The 16,700-nt window shown below is 38.7% G+C and overlaps 1 protein-coding gene across 7 annotated transcripts in view; it reads left to right on the top strand.

Moving 5' to 3' along the window:
• The window catches only part of LOC113095727 (EH domain-binding protein 1-like), a 118,975-nt gene that overhangs the window by 35,918 nt on the left and 66,357 nt on the right, over positions 1-16,700 (top strand). For all 7 annotated transcript variants that reach the window (XM_026261070.1, XM_026261071.1, XM_026261074.1 and 4 more), the window contains 3 exons: positions 3-128; positions 1,078-1,360; positions 3,156-3,402. In XM_026261070.1, coding sequence (XP_026116855.1) covers positions 3-128; positions 1,078-1,360; positions 3,156-3,402 — 656 coding nt within the window. The remainder of the gene's footprint in view (positions 1-2; positions 129-1,077; positions 1,361-3,155; positions 3,403-16,700) is intronic.

Genomic DNA, 16,700 nt, shown 5'->3' on the forward strand with positions numbered 1-16,700 from the left:
AGAGCTGATCAGTAAATTGAACTTCCTGGATCAGGAGGACCAGGAGCAGAGCAACATGAGCTCTAACCCCTTCGAAGAACCTAATGACCCGATTGACCTTAACCCCTTCGGTGACCCGGATGAAGATGGTAAGAAGTGACTCTTTGTATGACCGCTTTGGCCATTTATCAACAGGGCAGGTTGTACTCATTAACAATCTGAGACATGTGATGATGAATTAAAGGCACAATATGTATGATTTTCAAAATAAAATATCCAAAAAACACTTGCAGCTGTGCACTTATGCCAAAAATTCCCAAGGATTTGTTATTCCAGAGAAATTCCAATAAAAAAAAAAATTCCTGCTCGTCCTGGATCATTGTCTCCTATCAATTACATAATATCCATGCTATTGGTTTCTGCTTGTAGAAACTATGGCAACACATGGACAAAAATGCAGTTGCAGTTCAGCTAAATCCATTACGGCAGTCGCAAATCAAATGAAAATGAAATAAAGTGTTGACTGCAGCAGTAAAATTAGATCTGCTCAATGTTGTACCATGAATTCTTTTTCCGGCGTTTTTACAGTGTTTCGTGTTATAACCAATCACAAACGAGTTTATGAATGCAGCGGCCAATCAGATGCGCTTAGATGAGTCATTGCTGAAACACCAGAGTTTTGTTCAGTGCGTGTTCTCGCTGAGTGTATTTTCCCATCATAAACCACAAAGTTCATATGTACGCATGATAGTAGGAGATTCATTCATCAAACAGTGCATAGACAGCTTTACTGATTATAAAGGGAGTTTTTTGAGAATACTTAAACTCACACTAGACTGAAGTCAGGCATACTGTTCTTTGACAAATTTAAAGTTAAAAGTTCTTTGCTCACTTTCTCTATATAATTTATTCGCTGTTTGAATAGACCTCTCCCATCATTCGACTCTCCTTCATAGCATCATCAAGCTTCGCCTCTGTTATTGTTGTTATTATTGTATTGTGGTTTATTTTCATGATTATAAATTTAATAGTACTGTTATGGTGGGCATAATTTATATAATGCATGTTGGCATGTTGTGCATTTTTGTGTATTTCTAGAACCTCCCCCCAAGCCACATGTGCTGTGTACTATCAGAGATCAAGAGCCTGTATTTGATCAGAACACCTCTTATCCCTCAAACCCCTTTGATGAGGTTGACACAGATGTGGATTCTTCTCAACACGGGAACCCGTTTGACGAACCTGAACCCGAACCCGAACCCCAACCCCAGCCTGAAGTATCTCCACCCAGAAGCAGCAAGAGAAAGAACATCCGTCCGGTGGACATGAGCAAATACCTGTACGCCAACACAACCAGGACAGAGGAGGAGGAGCTAGATGCGTGAGTCAAGGAATTCTGGGATATTCCGTGGGAGGGGCTGTGGGTTACAGCAGAACAATTCAAGTGATTATTTTTGAGTTGTCAACACAGTTCTGTTTGTTCTACTGCTGTTCATTAGTAGTAAGTGAGTGTGTGTGTTCACTAGTTTGAGTGAAGGAGAAAAGCACTTGTCGGAGGAGAAAAAGTGGTGAGCAAGTTCTTTCAGCAGGAACAAGGCTTCTGTTGTCCCCCGCATTCTTTGGCCTTGTCTGTTCATCTCTGCATTTCTCTCGTCCCTCACTCACTCTCAGTGCTCCAGCAGGGACACACATTTCCAAACCTTGTCATTATATAAAGAACATGAGAGCAGAGGAGGATACATTTTTAAAGATGAAGTGTTTCTGAAGGGTTTCGTTTTTCCAATGTTAAAGTGCTGTCACTTTCTACTGCAGTCCAGTAATGACAAATTTTCACTGGCGCCACCACAAAATAACTATTTATTTTAATTTTTAGCAGTGCATAAAGAAAAAAACTAATATATATACACAAACACACGCACACTATGTTCAAAAGTTTGGTGTCTGTAATATTTTTTTAAAGTTATTCATAGTTTCTTATGCTCACACAGGCTGCTTTTTTTATCAGAATGAAAAACCGTAATATTGTGAAATAATACAATTTGAAATAATTTTTCTATTTTAACATTTAAAAAAAATATATGATTTGTGATTCGAAAACTGAATGTTAAGTGTCACATGATCCTTCAGAAAATACTGCTCAAGAAATATTTCTTATTATTATTGATGTTAAAAACTGTTGTGTTGTGACTTAATATTTTTGTGGAAACTTTAAAAAGTATGTTTCTTTAAAAACTAAGGTTAGCTTACTGCTCTTAAACTTTTGAACTATTTACTGTATATTAAATAATTTAAACCGTATATTTATATTTAACAAAAGTTATTGATCTTTAAAACAATTTTAAGGATCAATATTTTTAATGTATCAGTTTATCTTCACAAAAATAATCTAGAAATTAGCCTTTGGAAATGATCGTTATTTTATTGGATGTTTTACAGGAGACATACCTGTATATAAAAAAAATTGCCTACTGTTCTCATATCGCTCTAAAGAAAATGTCCTGCTTTCTTTTCACTCTCCTTCTCTCTGTCTCTTGTCCTCTCTTTTACCTCTATTAGTTTTGACTGCACTTTCCACTTCTTTCTTTACTTAACTTGTTTGCATTGGCATCAGCTCTTTCCTACCTCTTTTCTCACTCTCTCTCACTCTCTGTCTTTGTCTATAAGCTTTGGATACTGTCTCTTTAACCTTGTCTTTCGGGTGAATACCTGCTTAGACTTTTCTCAACTCTGTCTTCTCATTATGCGTGTGTATTCATGTACATGTGTGTGTGTGTGCCTGTGATGAGTGATGAGCCTTTACACAGAAGTGTATTGATGTGAGCAGACGTCTGTGTCCGCTTGTCAGTGAGCTCCCAGACGAGGCCACAGGTTAAAGTTCATGAGGTGTGACCTCTGGAGCACCTGGTCCTTCTCGAAGTCAGCAGAGCGTTTTATTGGCTAATAATGTTCGTTAATGCCTCCTCTACCTGAAGACAACAACACACTCACTCACACTGTGAGTCAGCCTAAAATTACAGAAAGGGAAAGGGGTAGAAAATCTACATGTGATAAACTAGCTAAATATGCTAAACTGACAATTACCTGTAGAGTGAACGAAAACACAGATGTCCCATTTCTACATTTGTGATACAATAGTTTTCCATTTTTTATATGGCAGTTTGTTGTTCTACTCTCAGATCAAACCCGTTCTATGAGCCCAGATCCTCCAGTGCAGCCTCATCTACCGCAGAAAGTGGCATCTCGGAGAAGAGCACCAAACGCCGGGCCCCTCCGCCTCCCAGTGCTGGACCCAACCCTGCTGTGGCCCCTGGAGGCCCTGCATCAAAGACTACAGCTCCTGGAGGGACATCTACTCCGCCTTCTCTGGCACCCTCAGCTGTCACAGCTGTGATAGGAAGAGAGTTAGCCTCGTCCTCACCTAAGGTAAATCTCCCTCACCACATCATGACTCTTTCAGTTACAATAGAGTTGTACTGTTGTGCTAAAAACATGCTCTAGTAAGCATGAAAACAGATTGGGGTGAAATCAGTTTTTACATCTGGTATTGGGATTAAATAAAATATAATTATCTTTTTCACCTTATCAGCCATCTGTGTCGAGTTTAACTGCACTTATCCTAATGCGTTTTGGGATTGTGATGCAAATCAGCCTTCGATTGTTGTCAAAAGATCGAAGAAAATCTCTCCCAAACCGGTGCCGTCCCAAACCTTCTCATGTGGTGCATTACTATAATATTAGAGGCTTTAATTAGACCCTAAACTACTGTAATAATCACATTCAAAACTGAAATATTTTTATACAACTGAATTTTACACAAAGTAGTTAAAAAAACACAAAGTAGTTTATTAGTAAGAGATTTTTTATTACTGTTGATGTGAAAACACTCATTTTTACTCATAACATTTTTATGGAAACCATAACATTTTTTTTTAATCATTTGATGAATAGAAAGTTCGAAAGAACATGATTTGGACAGAAACCTTTTATAACATTATAGTCTTTACTGTCTCTTTTGATCAATTTAATGTAATTGTAATTAATGGAATGATCAATTATGGGTATTTCCCATTGTAGGATCTTTATTTTGGCTCTCGTTTTTCCAACAGTGCCACATTTCTTGGTTTCTCCTTTCACTTCTCTTTTTGACATCCAGGACCTCTCACTCCATCCCTCTCATCTTCTTTCTGTCCTCTTCCTGCACGCTTCACTCCGAGCATTTGAATACAGGAATGTATTAGCTGCTCTGTAGGATCGTTATATATGCATTATGATTCTCTTCACTCAATGCTTTAGTGAGTCTAATTAACTAGCTCTGCGGTCCCTCACTGGCTGAGGGTGTGGGGAATAGGGTGCAGGGGGCGAAGGGAAGCCCACCAAGTGTGAATGAGAGTGAGGTGTCAGCCTGCTGCAGAGGGGCTTATACATGGCCAGAATAAATCCCAGCAGGCCGAGTGTTTTTATTTACGGCTGTGAGTGTGTGCGTTATAATGTAGTCCATATTTAATTAAAGCGAGGGTTTTATCACAGTGCAGCACTTGTGTGTGTGTCCATGCCTGAGAAGTCCTGCCCAACTTAAACATTTAATTACTCAAATTCAGTGGCCTGTGAGGACACACACACACACACACACACAGAGAGACATCAGGAAAATAAGCAAATTTCCTGAGAAACAGAAAGTGAGTGGTATCCAAGCTTCAGCTCAGAATTGCCCAGTGAGTATGCTGTTGGACTCACACCAGATCAGTCTAATTAAACACAGAGTGATTGGTCCATCAGAAATATTTCAGTTTTCGGTATTTGATCTGAGATGTCATGTTTCTAGCAGAACCCTATTTATTCTGATCATGTGCTCCCTCAATCTCTATCCCTTACGTACCCGGTAGGGATTATGTTTCCATTCTTTTGCTGTATGCGGAGGCTTTTTCGTCTGAGTCTGGTGTATAAGATGACCTTAGCATGAATAAAGTCAAATGGGATTAGCTGAAGACACACATGCACTATGGCTTCACATTCAGAGTAAAGATATGGGGAGGCCCAAAGGCCTTGTTTATGACTTTTCTATGTGTGTTTATGTTGTTGCCAGAGGAACTCCCTCACATGCTCGCAGACCTGAGGTGAGGCAGAAGGTGCTGGTTGAAAAACAAATGAATAGGACACTGCGATAATCCCCGAACACATAAAAGAAATGGAAAAATGTTGAAATTGCTGTAGTTCATGGCATTATAGGAGCCCTGAAGACACACACATTCACAGAGTCAATCTGGGGGGCGAAGGGTAATGTCATCATCATGGTCTTGTAAACACAATCTGGGATAGTTTTGTCTAAAGGGCACTCTCTTTGATTTATCATCATTCTGCTAACACAGCCTGATCTTTGAGTAGGTCACTATGATTTCCGCAATGTGAAAAAAGCAGATGGAATCACAGAATCTAGTCTTAAAAACGGAAGTTAATGTATAACACATAACGGAATGACACATTTTTAATGAATAAATCAAAAGGGGGTCAGTACACATAAATCGCAACGTGATATGGACTAGTGTCTGTGAGTATTAAGCTATTTAAATATGAATCCTACATGTTGTGTTTCAATAGCTAATGGCATTCAAGCTCAATAATGGGGGAGCTGCAACGCCCCCTATAAAATGCGTCTCTTGGTGCCAGTTCCTCAGAATCTTTTGAATGAATATCGTGATGTTGCGTTCCCCCATTTCAGGCAACAGAGGTAACATCAGTATCCAGATATGCTCCCCGTCAATATTGGTCTATCGATGTTGCGTCAGATGCATTGGTGAATGTATCAAATCACGCCCGTGTTACTGCAAAGGGAAGCGGATAGCCCTAATGCGCATGCACATTACCATATCATATGTCAGATCCATGGTGGTAAGTTGCATAAGCATATTTGATGCAATGTGTTAAAACCCATCGGATGTCGCGCTGGGTTGTTTTCAGGAAATTCAAAAAATTGTCGTATGTAAATTGTTTGTCAGAATTAGGGTTTCATTCAATTATTATTCTATAACATCTTATCTTGGCAAAATTCACTTGTTTAGTACAGAAAAATAGCGATTTATTGCAGCAAGCAGAAAAGGCTTTCTCTCATGTTAAGAGCGCTGTGGAGGTGCTTTCTCTTAGCACCACAAAAACAGTTAACCTGTCAAAATAAATCTAATTTATTTTGCCCTAAATTTTTTTTATAATGGACTACTTCACATCCAGAGATAAAGGATAAGTCCGATGTCAGTCTGTTACATGCACAGGTGCAATGCGTTCGCTTTTCTAACTACAAGGTACACTATTTGTGCTATCCAAACAAATATACAAGGGGTGATCAAAAGTTCAGAGACTATGCCCATCATGATAAACAACGGAAAACTGTCGTCTTCAGGGTAATGTTAGTCTGTTTGTGTAATTATACAGTGTAGCGCTCCTGACAGACAGCGATCGTTAAGTAGAAGTGAAAGCTGTCTCTCTTTAAACCCATTTTTCTCAGAATTCCATTCCAGGAAATCATAGCAGTCAGCCAACTTTAAATAGCCATAACTTTTGTTATGTTCAAGCTATGGGTTGAAGAGTTTTGGAAAATCAGCTTTCATATGGTATCAAAATTAAAATTTCACCATGTGTTGGGTTTTCCTTGATCGCATCACATATAAGTAATTATCTGGCAGTAGGCACACATAGGCATATGATACCGGACCTAGTTGAGCCCCATTATCTCAAAGGTTCAGCATATGAATTGGTTAGGTGGCGGCGACAATGCCAACTCATAATTAATTATTTTATGCTATCGGGCCTATTTGAATTGTAGCTTGTTCATTGAGCAGTACAAGGGAAAAGAAGTGACGAGCCTGGTGCTTGTAAATGTTGAATCCATAAGTCGCTGATGAAAGGGGCCGTTGGCCAATAAGTGAGTGATAAAGACGGTGACGATCATGGCAATCATATGTAGTGTACACAGCCGTAAAACAAGTGGCTAGCCCCGGTTCATAAAATAGGGTGCAGAAATATAATTTAAGTGGACTGACCTGCCTTAACGGTGATTGCAAAAATGAAGCGGCTAGTTCTGGTTCATTAATACAACATTAGGGATGATAAGCTATACTTGAAGCACTGGGATGGCTCAACATAATACTTTCAATCCACTGCAACAGGATGGGTTGGACGGTTTTAGGGGCTGGATCTACTAGCCACTGCCGCCATGAATTATAAGTGAAGCAGCATAAAGATTGGTTTGTATAGCAATGCCAATGCCTATGATGAAGCGATTCCCCTTGTAGAGTGGGCCCAGAGACCTATAGGACACTCCACATTCTGTGAACTGTTAGCCAGAGCTATTGTGTCCACAGTCCAATGAGAGCCTCTGCTTTGAGACAGGCAGCCCTTTTTTCCAAAACAGTTGAATAGCTGCTCAGAAAGTGTTAGCTGTCTAGTGCGTTCAATATAAAATACGGGACAGAATGGTTATGGAGAATGGTTACGCAAGATTACTCGAGGCGAACGGTGACAGAGAATAGCCTGGGCTCTGAAAGATGTTAAGAGCACTTTAGGGACATAACCCTCCCTAGGTTTGAGAACAACCTTGCCATCACTGGGGCCAATGTCCATGCAGGAGTTGTTGACTGAAAGCATATATGTCACCGATGCGCTTCACAGTGAATGATAGCAAAAGTGCCGTTTTAAAAGAGCATTTTTAACGAAATCAACTGCTCAAACGGTGGATACAACAATGCTTTTATTACCAAAGTTAGATCCTAAGTGGGGATAGTGGGTGGGTGAGAAGGGTTCATCTGCCTCTCTCCCCATAGAGATCAGACAGCCAACTGACCGACTGTCAATCTCCTTTGGAATAATCTCCTTTGCTGATATAGCTGGGACATATACCTTGAGAGTGGAAGGTGTGTGGCCACTGTCTAAGCACTCTTGGAAAAAGGATAGAATAACTGCAACTGCAACTGAATGCCATTTGACTATTGCAGTGCAAAAACATTATTCAATCAGGCTGTAGCATTTGTAGGAGAAGGGTGTTTCCCCAATGCGTCACCATCCTACACGACATCAAGAGACCAATATTGACAGGGAACTATCTTAAAGGTCTTCATAACAACCCTTCAAAATAAAAGTCAAACTGTTAAACTTAAATACATTGTGACAGAGGAATATTGTTAAAGGAATATTTGCCAGTAAAAATAATTTATTAGAATTTATTTAGCAGGAAAACATAAATTCTGTTAAATTGCTGTTAAATATTGTACTCTAAAATCAAGCCACATTCTTTTTTTCTTGTTCAGTATTTTATTTTACTCTAAATGCATCACAATAATGAAGTACACTCGGTCGCACCTTCTGCTTCACACAAACTTCAAGTAACTATATATCATCATAGTTCAGCGTGATTGTCTTATTTTTATGTAAATTACACTTATATTGGTGAGTTTTAGAGTGCGGACTACAAAATAATTAATTGCCTTACCTTTTCAACAAATAAGAAGCAAATTGGGCATTGCTACTTCATCTTATTTTCTCTGTCGTCACCAGATTCATGTAGCTGACCACCAGGTTTCTTTTATGTACTGTAGCGGCCTATTTACATGTAAGAGTCAGTTAGTTTTAGTCATTTTTACATCTTATTTTTTAGGATGGAAGAATGAATGTACTTGGCTCTTAAAACATTGACATATTAGCATTTGAGGATGCTGTTATTGAAACGGGTGAAGAATTAATTTGGATGAATCAAGGAAGAGTGGAATAGGATGTCTTGGGCTGCGAAAGTAGAAAGGGATGTTCTGATTCACTAGTATATCTTTTTCTCCTCCTCTTTTTTTATCTCCCTCGTTCCTCTGTCGTCGTTTGTCTTTTCCAGTGAAGCGATTTTACACCTCCCTGCTCAACCCCTTGCTCCTCTCTGTCGGTTAACAGCAGTCTTCCACACAGGGACGCACTGATCTGAGGATTTTCATCAGTTCACGCTTCATAAATTATGGTCTGTATTTTAATATAAAGAAATGGCAAACGCAGTCACCGCAAAGTTCTTTAGATTTGCATAAAGCCCTTCCGAAGTGAGGCGGTGTCATCTTTAGGGCTAGTTCTCTCACAACCCAGGCTAAAAAATCAAAAAAGTTTTGAGAAAGATGTTAGTAACTTTATGCGATCATGTTCATTTTCACTGTGGCTTTACTTTATCTCTCTTCCCCCCCACCAAAGAACACGTGACTAAATTGAGTAACCTTCCATTTTTTTCAGTTTTTATAAGTTTATGAAAAGGTTCTGAGTTAGTAGAACTAATCACAAGACCAAATTAAATGATGGCGTTCATGACCTGAGAGCCCACAGTGGGAGGACCAGGGCCAGGTAACAGTCTTTCATTACACTTCTTTGTTTTCCACTCTCTCCGTCTGATTCAGACTGCAACATAGATAAATTGAAATTAAAGTAAATTAACATTATTTAATTGAGTTCGCAGATGGCAGTGGCATTTTTTAATTAGTTTGTGTGAACACTGGTGGGTTTTGAGTCCACATGGTCATTTCAGCATGAGACGTGTAACAATAAGGAATTAAAGAACAGTTTTAAAATATATAATTATATTGCCTTGAATTATATATTTTGCTTATTATTATGCCAAATAATTATTTACAATATAAAATGTCGCCATCTATATAAAATATATTTTTACAATATAGTTTCACAAATTTATATTTAATTGTATCTAAAAATATAATCTATCATATATAAGTATTTGTGTGTGTGTACATTTTAATTTAGCAAAATTCGTATGAATTAACTAATTTTACAATACATTTTCCTCTGCCTGTATTGTAAATGAAACCACTTTTCTTACAAAAAAAACCTTCCAAGCTTGTTTTTTTTTTTTCTGATCCCTATTTCACCCCAGTGAAGTTACCCCTCTGAACCCTGGGCCAAGGCTGGGGGAGCAAAGTTAAGCCCAGCTTGAGGCCCGGTTCCGCTCCTGCGCATAGACTGGCCGTCCCCTCAGAGGACCTAGGAGAGACCACGAAACCCCTGCTGACAGAGGGGCAGTAAGACCCCAATACTACCCTCATAATCTGTGAAACTCTACCAGAATAATCTCCCTCAGCCGGCCCTCTACCGCTGAGTGATGCAGGACAGAACCTGAGAATCTGAGATGCTTTAAGACCTTAAGGCTTCAGGACTGAGAGAGAGAGAACGTCTTAGAGCTTTTATCTGTGAAATCTCTCCATTCGATGAAAATATGAATAAAGTGAGAGCTATTTGGTCAGAGGAGGAGAGAGAAGAGAGGTCATCTTCCTCCTCAAAGCATCTGTGAAGGATGTTTGTGCTCTAAGAATGTCATAAGCATCAGAGTACTGGCTTTAATTCAAGAAAACTTTTTCCAGGTGTGTGTTTTGGCTCAATGTGCCTATCGTGAGCAGATTCTGGGCAAACGTAAAACTTGTTTCCAATCCAGAAGGTTTTGGACGGACCTCATTTACCTCTTAAACAGCCTCTGCGTCCCATTCATTGGATCTGTAGCAGTTCACAGCATGGCAGTTAGCATTTCACTGCTTAGAGAGTCCTCAAGCCATCAGGCCAGGTGTGTGTGAGTGTTTTTAGCCTGTTACTGTAATACCACTATCATTATCCTCCTCTCCTGCGTGTATGTGTATGGGTATAAGCTCAGTTCATGAGTTAAGCACTTGAAGAGCTCTCCAATACCCACGTTGACTTGCTACACACAGGCTACAAAGCTCTCGGTAATCTTCCTGTTGTAAGTCCTTAGTTTTATCTGCCACGGATTACACTTCTGGCTTCAGAGAAGGAGAGAGGGAGCACGAGAGGGAGAGAACGAGAAAAAAGGCTGCGGAGAAATGAAAACAAATCTTTAGTATAATCTCTAGAAAGAATACCTATTTGAGTGGAGAAGTTGGCTGGCTGCAGATTGGCCAAATCACCTTATTCTGTGTTTGATGTGAACGAGGCAGGTGTGTGCACGTTTGATAATTGTATGTGTGTTCGCTTGTGTACACGAGGGTCAGGTGAGTGTGTGTGTGTGTGTGTGTGTGAGCTGGTAAGGCCTGTGTGTGTGAGTGAGAGGTTTTAAGGCCGAGGGCAGTTTGAATGACATGGTGGAGATGGAGAGAGTAACTTTAGATTAATCTTCTCCTGGTCTCTCCTCTCCTGAAGGTGTGTGGCTTTAAAACCGTTTCAACTGGAGGAACCTTTTACCCACAGTCCTCTGCATACCACCCATCACTGCTCAATAACAGCCACTGATTCCTAGCCCCCACTACCCCTCAACCTCTGCCTTTCAACTCCTAAAACCTCTGCCATCTCACACACACACACACACACACACACACACACACACACACACACACACACACACACACACACACACACACACTATAACCCTCATTTTAATGTAGATGGAATGTAGAACCCATGGCCAGACTTGACATTGAGTCTATTCATAATGTCATGGTTAGTTTAGGATCATAATTTAGTTTTAAACGACTATTTTCCATCTTTTCTCTAAACTGTAGGATTAAACTTTTACTGTACCTTTACTACTTTCACATGTAAAACACACATTTTCACATGTACCTTTACTACTTTCACATGTAAAACACACATTTTCACATGTACCTTTACTACTTTCACATGTAAAAGACCTCTGTTGTATTTGGTTTAACCCCAGGATACTGGAGTGAAGTTCACACTTGTATGTGATATATTTACAAATTTACAAATACTATATATATATGTGTGTGTGTGTGTGTGTGTGTGTGTATATATATATATATATGTGTGTGTGTGTGTGTGTGTGTGTGTGTGTGTATATATATATATATATATATATGTGTGTATATATATAAGTGTATGTGTATGTATGCTAAAATACACATACACACACACGTATATATGGACAGTCATACACTACCGTTCAAAGTGTGGGGTCAATAAGTATTTTTTTTTTTTTAAGAAATAAATATTTTTGTATTTTATTCAGTAATGATGCATTAAATGGATCAAAAGTAACCGTAAAAGACGTTGTTACAAAAGGTTTGTATTTAAAATAAATTATGATATTTTTTTCTTTCTATTCATCAAAGGAAATGCATCACTATTTCCACAAAAATATCAAGCAGCACAGATATTTTTGACATTGATAATAATAATAAATGCTTCTTGAGCACAACATCAGCATATTAGAATAATGTGAACCGAAGACAGCTCTCACATTAATAAATTAATAAAATGTATTAAAATATAAAAGTTTTATTTAAATTGTAATTTTTTAATTGATCACTTAATTGCAGCCTTGAAAAAAAAGGAAGTTTACAGAGGTGTGAAACAACATGAACTTGAATATATCATGACAGAATTGTCTTTTTTTTTAGTGAACAATCTTCGCAATGTTATACACTCCTTTTTCTTTCCTCATGAGCAAGCCAATAAAAAAGTGAAGGCATTAATCACTATTTATTATTTTACTTTGTTTTTTCTGTTGTACCGCCTAGAGTACCTGTGGTTGTGAATCAATGCATTTAATGTGAAGAAAACCTGCCAGTTGTTAGCAAGTTTGGCGTTTTGTTGCTGGTTGTGTTTTTGTGTCTTTCATTAGCTTAAGAGTGTGCCTCGTCTCCTCTCTCATGTGTGATGCCGTTTGATGGTGTGAAACATGCCACAGTAAAAGCCTTCCTTCCTGACTCCATCGATCCCTCTTCACACTCCGGCCGACGTATTGACGTGGGCGTGTTTTGATCAAGGCCTCGTTCAGATAGGGGTGACTTTGTAATTATATACTTTTTAATTGCTTTCACTTATCAGGGCTCTCATCTGCCAATGAGACCGTACCGCCGTGGACAGCGATCTGACGGTGGAGCAGAGCACACCTGATGTTTCCCTCTCTCCCTCCTTCTACTTCCCGCGGTATTACTGCTGCTCTGCTCTTAATGAGTTTCCGTGTGCATTGCGGATTCATTGATAAACGACAGCTTTATCAGAGCAGATCACTGAACTTCGCCTCCTGTAATTTGTTTGTTGAGGAGTGTTGTCTAAAGCAGATTACCGCTGTATAGATTTAGATTTTGCTGCTTTACACGCCCTCTCATCCCTGTTTTAACTAACAACATTTTTTTGACACAAAAAAAAAATGTTTTGTATGTTTGTTTGCCTTTTTTGCTCATGTTTACATTCGCCTCAGTAAATCGCATGTTTTTTTAGGGTTTGTTTAGCGTGGCGGTAATTTGAAGGTTGTTGTTTAAGATCGGTGTGCTTTGCCAGAAATGTTCGCATGTTGATGATGTTTAGCGTTACAGTGATTTGAGGCATTCAGTATGTTTCGTGAATGCATGACTCCCTCCATCAGAGCTAAGAGCATGCCAGTCGCCTTTTTTGCTTTTAAATGTTGTTTTTTGTGTGCGCTCGTGTGCAGGCCTCACTAGATAAAGCTTATTTACACAGTTCAGAGTTTTGGGCTATGCTTCTTAGGCAGTGTTTTACCGCCTCTAACGTTAGATTACACTACATTACACATGTATAGTACACAAGCACGTGCGGGAGATTTGCTCTCGCTCGTATCCTCCCAAATTTCCTTATGTTTTACTGAGTGCTGTTATGTTTAAATTTTTAAAGCCGTGTAGCTTAGCATGGGAAACAGGCCCCGGAAATGTGATTTAGTCATGCTCGCATTTTTTGTGTTTTTGTACGAGGCCCAAAAAACTCCCCCTCAGCCTCAAGCTTAGGCAAATGAACTTCGCTCGTTGGTAAGTTTGAAATGTGAAATGATGAAATTCATATGAAAGTGTGGTCGTTCTGAGTAGAGGTGAAAACAAATCTTTTGTCTTTAAGGAAGCAAAAGATATGGATACTTTTAAAGTTACAATCTTTTTTTGCAAATTTCGTACATCTCTGATCTTTATGATTGTATTATGTTGACGACTTCCGGAATCCTTCCTTTCTTTGATCTTTGTCAGATGGGACAGTCTCTTTCACTTCAAAACGTTGAATATTGGTGCTGCTTTGTGATTGAATTTCAATGTGGGCTTCTGTGTTGGCAGATTTAAAATTACATTGTATAATTATGATAATAATTTGATATTACTTGAATGTCTATAATATGCGTTCCTGTGGTATCATGTTCCATTCAAGTTCTCATTTTTATAAGAGCTTTTGATTTGGTTCAAAGCAGTTCAAAGAATCTCTCACAATTGAATGTCCAAGATAATTATTAACAAAAGTAAAGCCAAATACAGAGATGCAAGTTAAGGGGAAAATTCATTTAATCCAAAAGTCGTTAGATTTAACATTTAGTCGAATAACTAAAAAAACTTTTACAGGAAGCAAACACATTGGTACAAAACAGTATCCATCCTAAGTGGATTACAACTTTTAAAGAGTATGTGTGTGATTTTTAGTGTGACAGCAGGAAAATGTAAATTTAAGAGCATATTAATGCAATGTGCAATAATTGACAGTTGATTTTTTGAGTTTTTTTGCTGGATCACACTCTCGGATCAACCGTATTAAGCGTATGACCTCTCCTAGTTCCTCTGCCAAACTCTTTCTCTCCATCCTCTCTCTCACCCTTCATTTTTCCTATTCTCATTCAACACAGATTAAGTTTTCCCCCTCCTCATCTCTTTTTACCTTCTCCCTCCTCGCCCCTGTCCTCCACCATGTGTCAGGTGTGTGTGTACGTTTGCTGCCATCATGAATAATGAATATCTTTTCTGTCACTGCCTTATTTTTGGCAGATGTTTAAATGTGCTGCATGATTTTTTTTATTTATTTTTTTTAGCTGTTTTGTTTTTTCCTTCCTTTTTGTGTGTGTGTGTGTGTGTGTGTATGTGTGTTGGATAGTGATGAATGCAGCTTCATTTTAATATGTTCTGTTTGTGGGAAGAAGCGGCACTGTAATCCTGTCCTCCAGCACAGAAACACGCCGCTGCCAATCGTTTATTTTTCTCCTCCTATCCCTGCACCCCCTCCCCCCGCGACTACTGCTCAGGGCAAGACAGCGCAGTGTTTGATAAGTACACGCGCTCTATATGACACCAGAAATCCCCGTCAGTGTTGTTTCAGTAGATACATGTTCAGTTAGAACGTGCACTCAGTACACAGAACTTTTACACAGTTTCCACAGAACTGTTTTTTGTTCAGTTCGAACAATGAAGTACTGCTTCATCATCTAATCCACTGAGCTACAATGTTTCAATATTAATTTTTATTTATTGCCTTGGAATTAACCGTTTACATTAAAAAAAAAAAAATCAAAAATAGAATGATCATTTTGTAATTTGAGAGCATTTCTGATGTTCTGATGTGGAAAAGTTCAGTGACTGAAAGAAGTTTTCAGTAGTTTACATCTGAACCCTGTATTTTCCAGTGAAACAGTTCAGCAGTTTATATTTGAAGAATATAGTTTACATTGGAACAGTTTACCAGTTTACATTCGAGAGAATTAAGCAACTTACACTGGTACATTTCAGCAGTTTATGTTTAAATGGAACAATTCAGTAGTTTATATTTGAGCAGTAATTTACAATAGAACAGTTAGCAGTTTTTTTTATTTTTTATAAATCAAGACGTTTTTGAAAGTTTACAATAGTACAGTTCAGCGGTTTTTGTTCAGTTCAGCACCTTTGTGGGGAAGTCGTAGTCTAGTGGTTAGAGAGTTTGATTCCTAACCCTAAGTTCGTGGGTTCGAGTCTCGTGCTGGCAATACCACAACTGAGGTGCCCTTGAGCAAGGCACCGAACCCCCAACTTCTCCCCGGGCGCTGGATCTATAGCTGCTCCGGGTGTGTGTTCATGGTTTGTGTTTGTGTGTGTACTTTAGATGGGTTAAATGCAGAGCACAAATTCTGATTACGGGTCACCATACTTGGCTGTATGTCATGTCACTTTGTCAGTTTAATTCAGTAATTAATAAATTAACACTATAGTTTACGATCAAACAGTTTAGCAGTTTACATTTGAACAATTAATCAGTTTTTGAAACCATTTACAGTAGTGCAGTTCAGCAGTTGATTTACAAAAAAGCAGTTTATATTTGAACAGTACTGTTAAACCGAGAACAGCTTAGAAGTTTATATTTACAAAAAATGTTTAACATTTCAGGTAAACGAGACGTTCAGTTTTCAGTTTAATAAGTGAGTCAGTCATTTATATTTTTATCAGTTTGCAACAGTTCAGTAAATCTGATAAAAACAGTTCAGCAGTTTATATTTGTACGTAACAACAGTTTAGTATTATACAGAGTAACAATTCAGTAATTTACAGGGGAACAGTTCATACTTTAGCAAGTGTGGCAAGTTTAGCAAATTGAACAATGAGGCTTAAGTGTTTTTTTTTTCAGTCATTTATTTCAGTCATTGACGGTAAAACAGATCCTCACAGAGGTGGAGGATAAATTAAATAACAGCCATGGTTCCTGGGAATTTAAACGTGTCTTGGTGTGTTAGTGTTACTGTTTTCCTCCCGCCATAAATGTGCCACAGGGTACTGTTAGCCTAAAGAGCCGAGTGCTCCTAAACGGCTGTTGTCTTCTAATTGCTTTAATAGCACCTGGCCGGTAATCCCAGGTAATTATCGAGCTGAAATTAGACAGCTACTTCAAACATCTCTTAAAAGGAGCAAAGACTGCCTCAGGAACTTACAGCTCTCTTAACATGCATGCCGGAAAAGTGACATGGAAAAGTGGTTGCGGGTTTTGCATTTGCGTTGAGCTTA

This window comes from Carassius auratus, unplaced genomic scaffold (assembly GCF_003368295.1).
Source record: "Carassius auratus strain Wakin unplaced genomic scaffold, ASM336829v1 scaf_tig00215779, whole genome shotgun sequence".
Taxonomy (NCBI): Eukaryota; Metazoa; Chordata; class Actinopteri; order Cypriniformes; family Cyprinidae; genus Carassius; species Carassius auratus.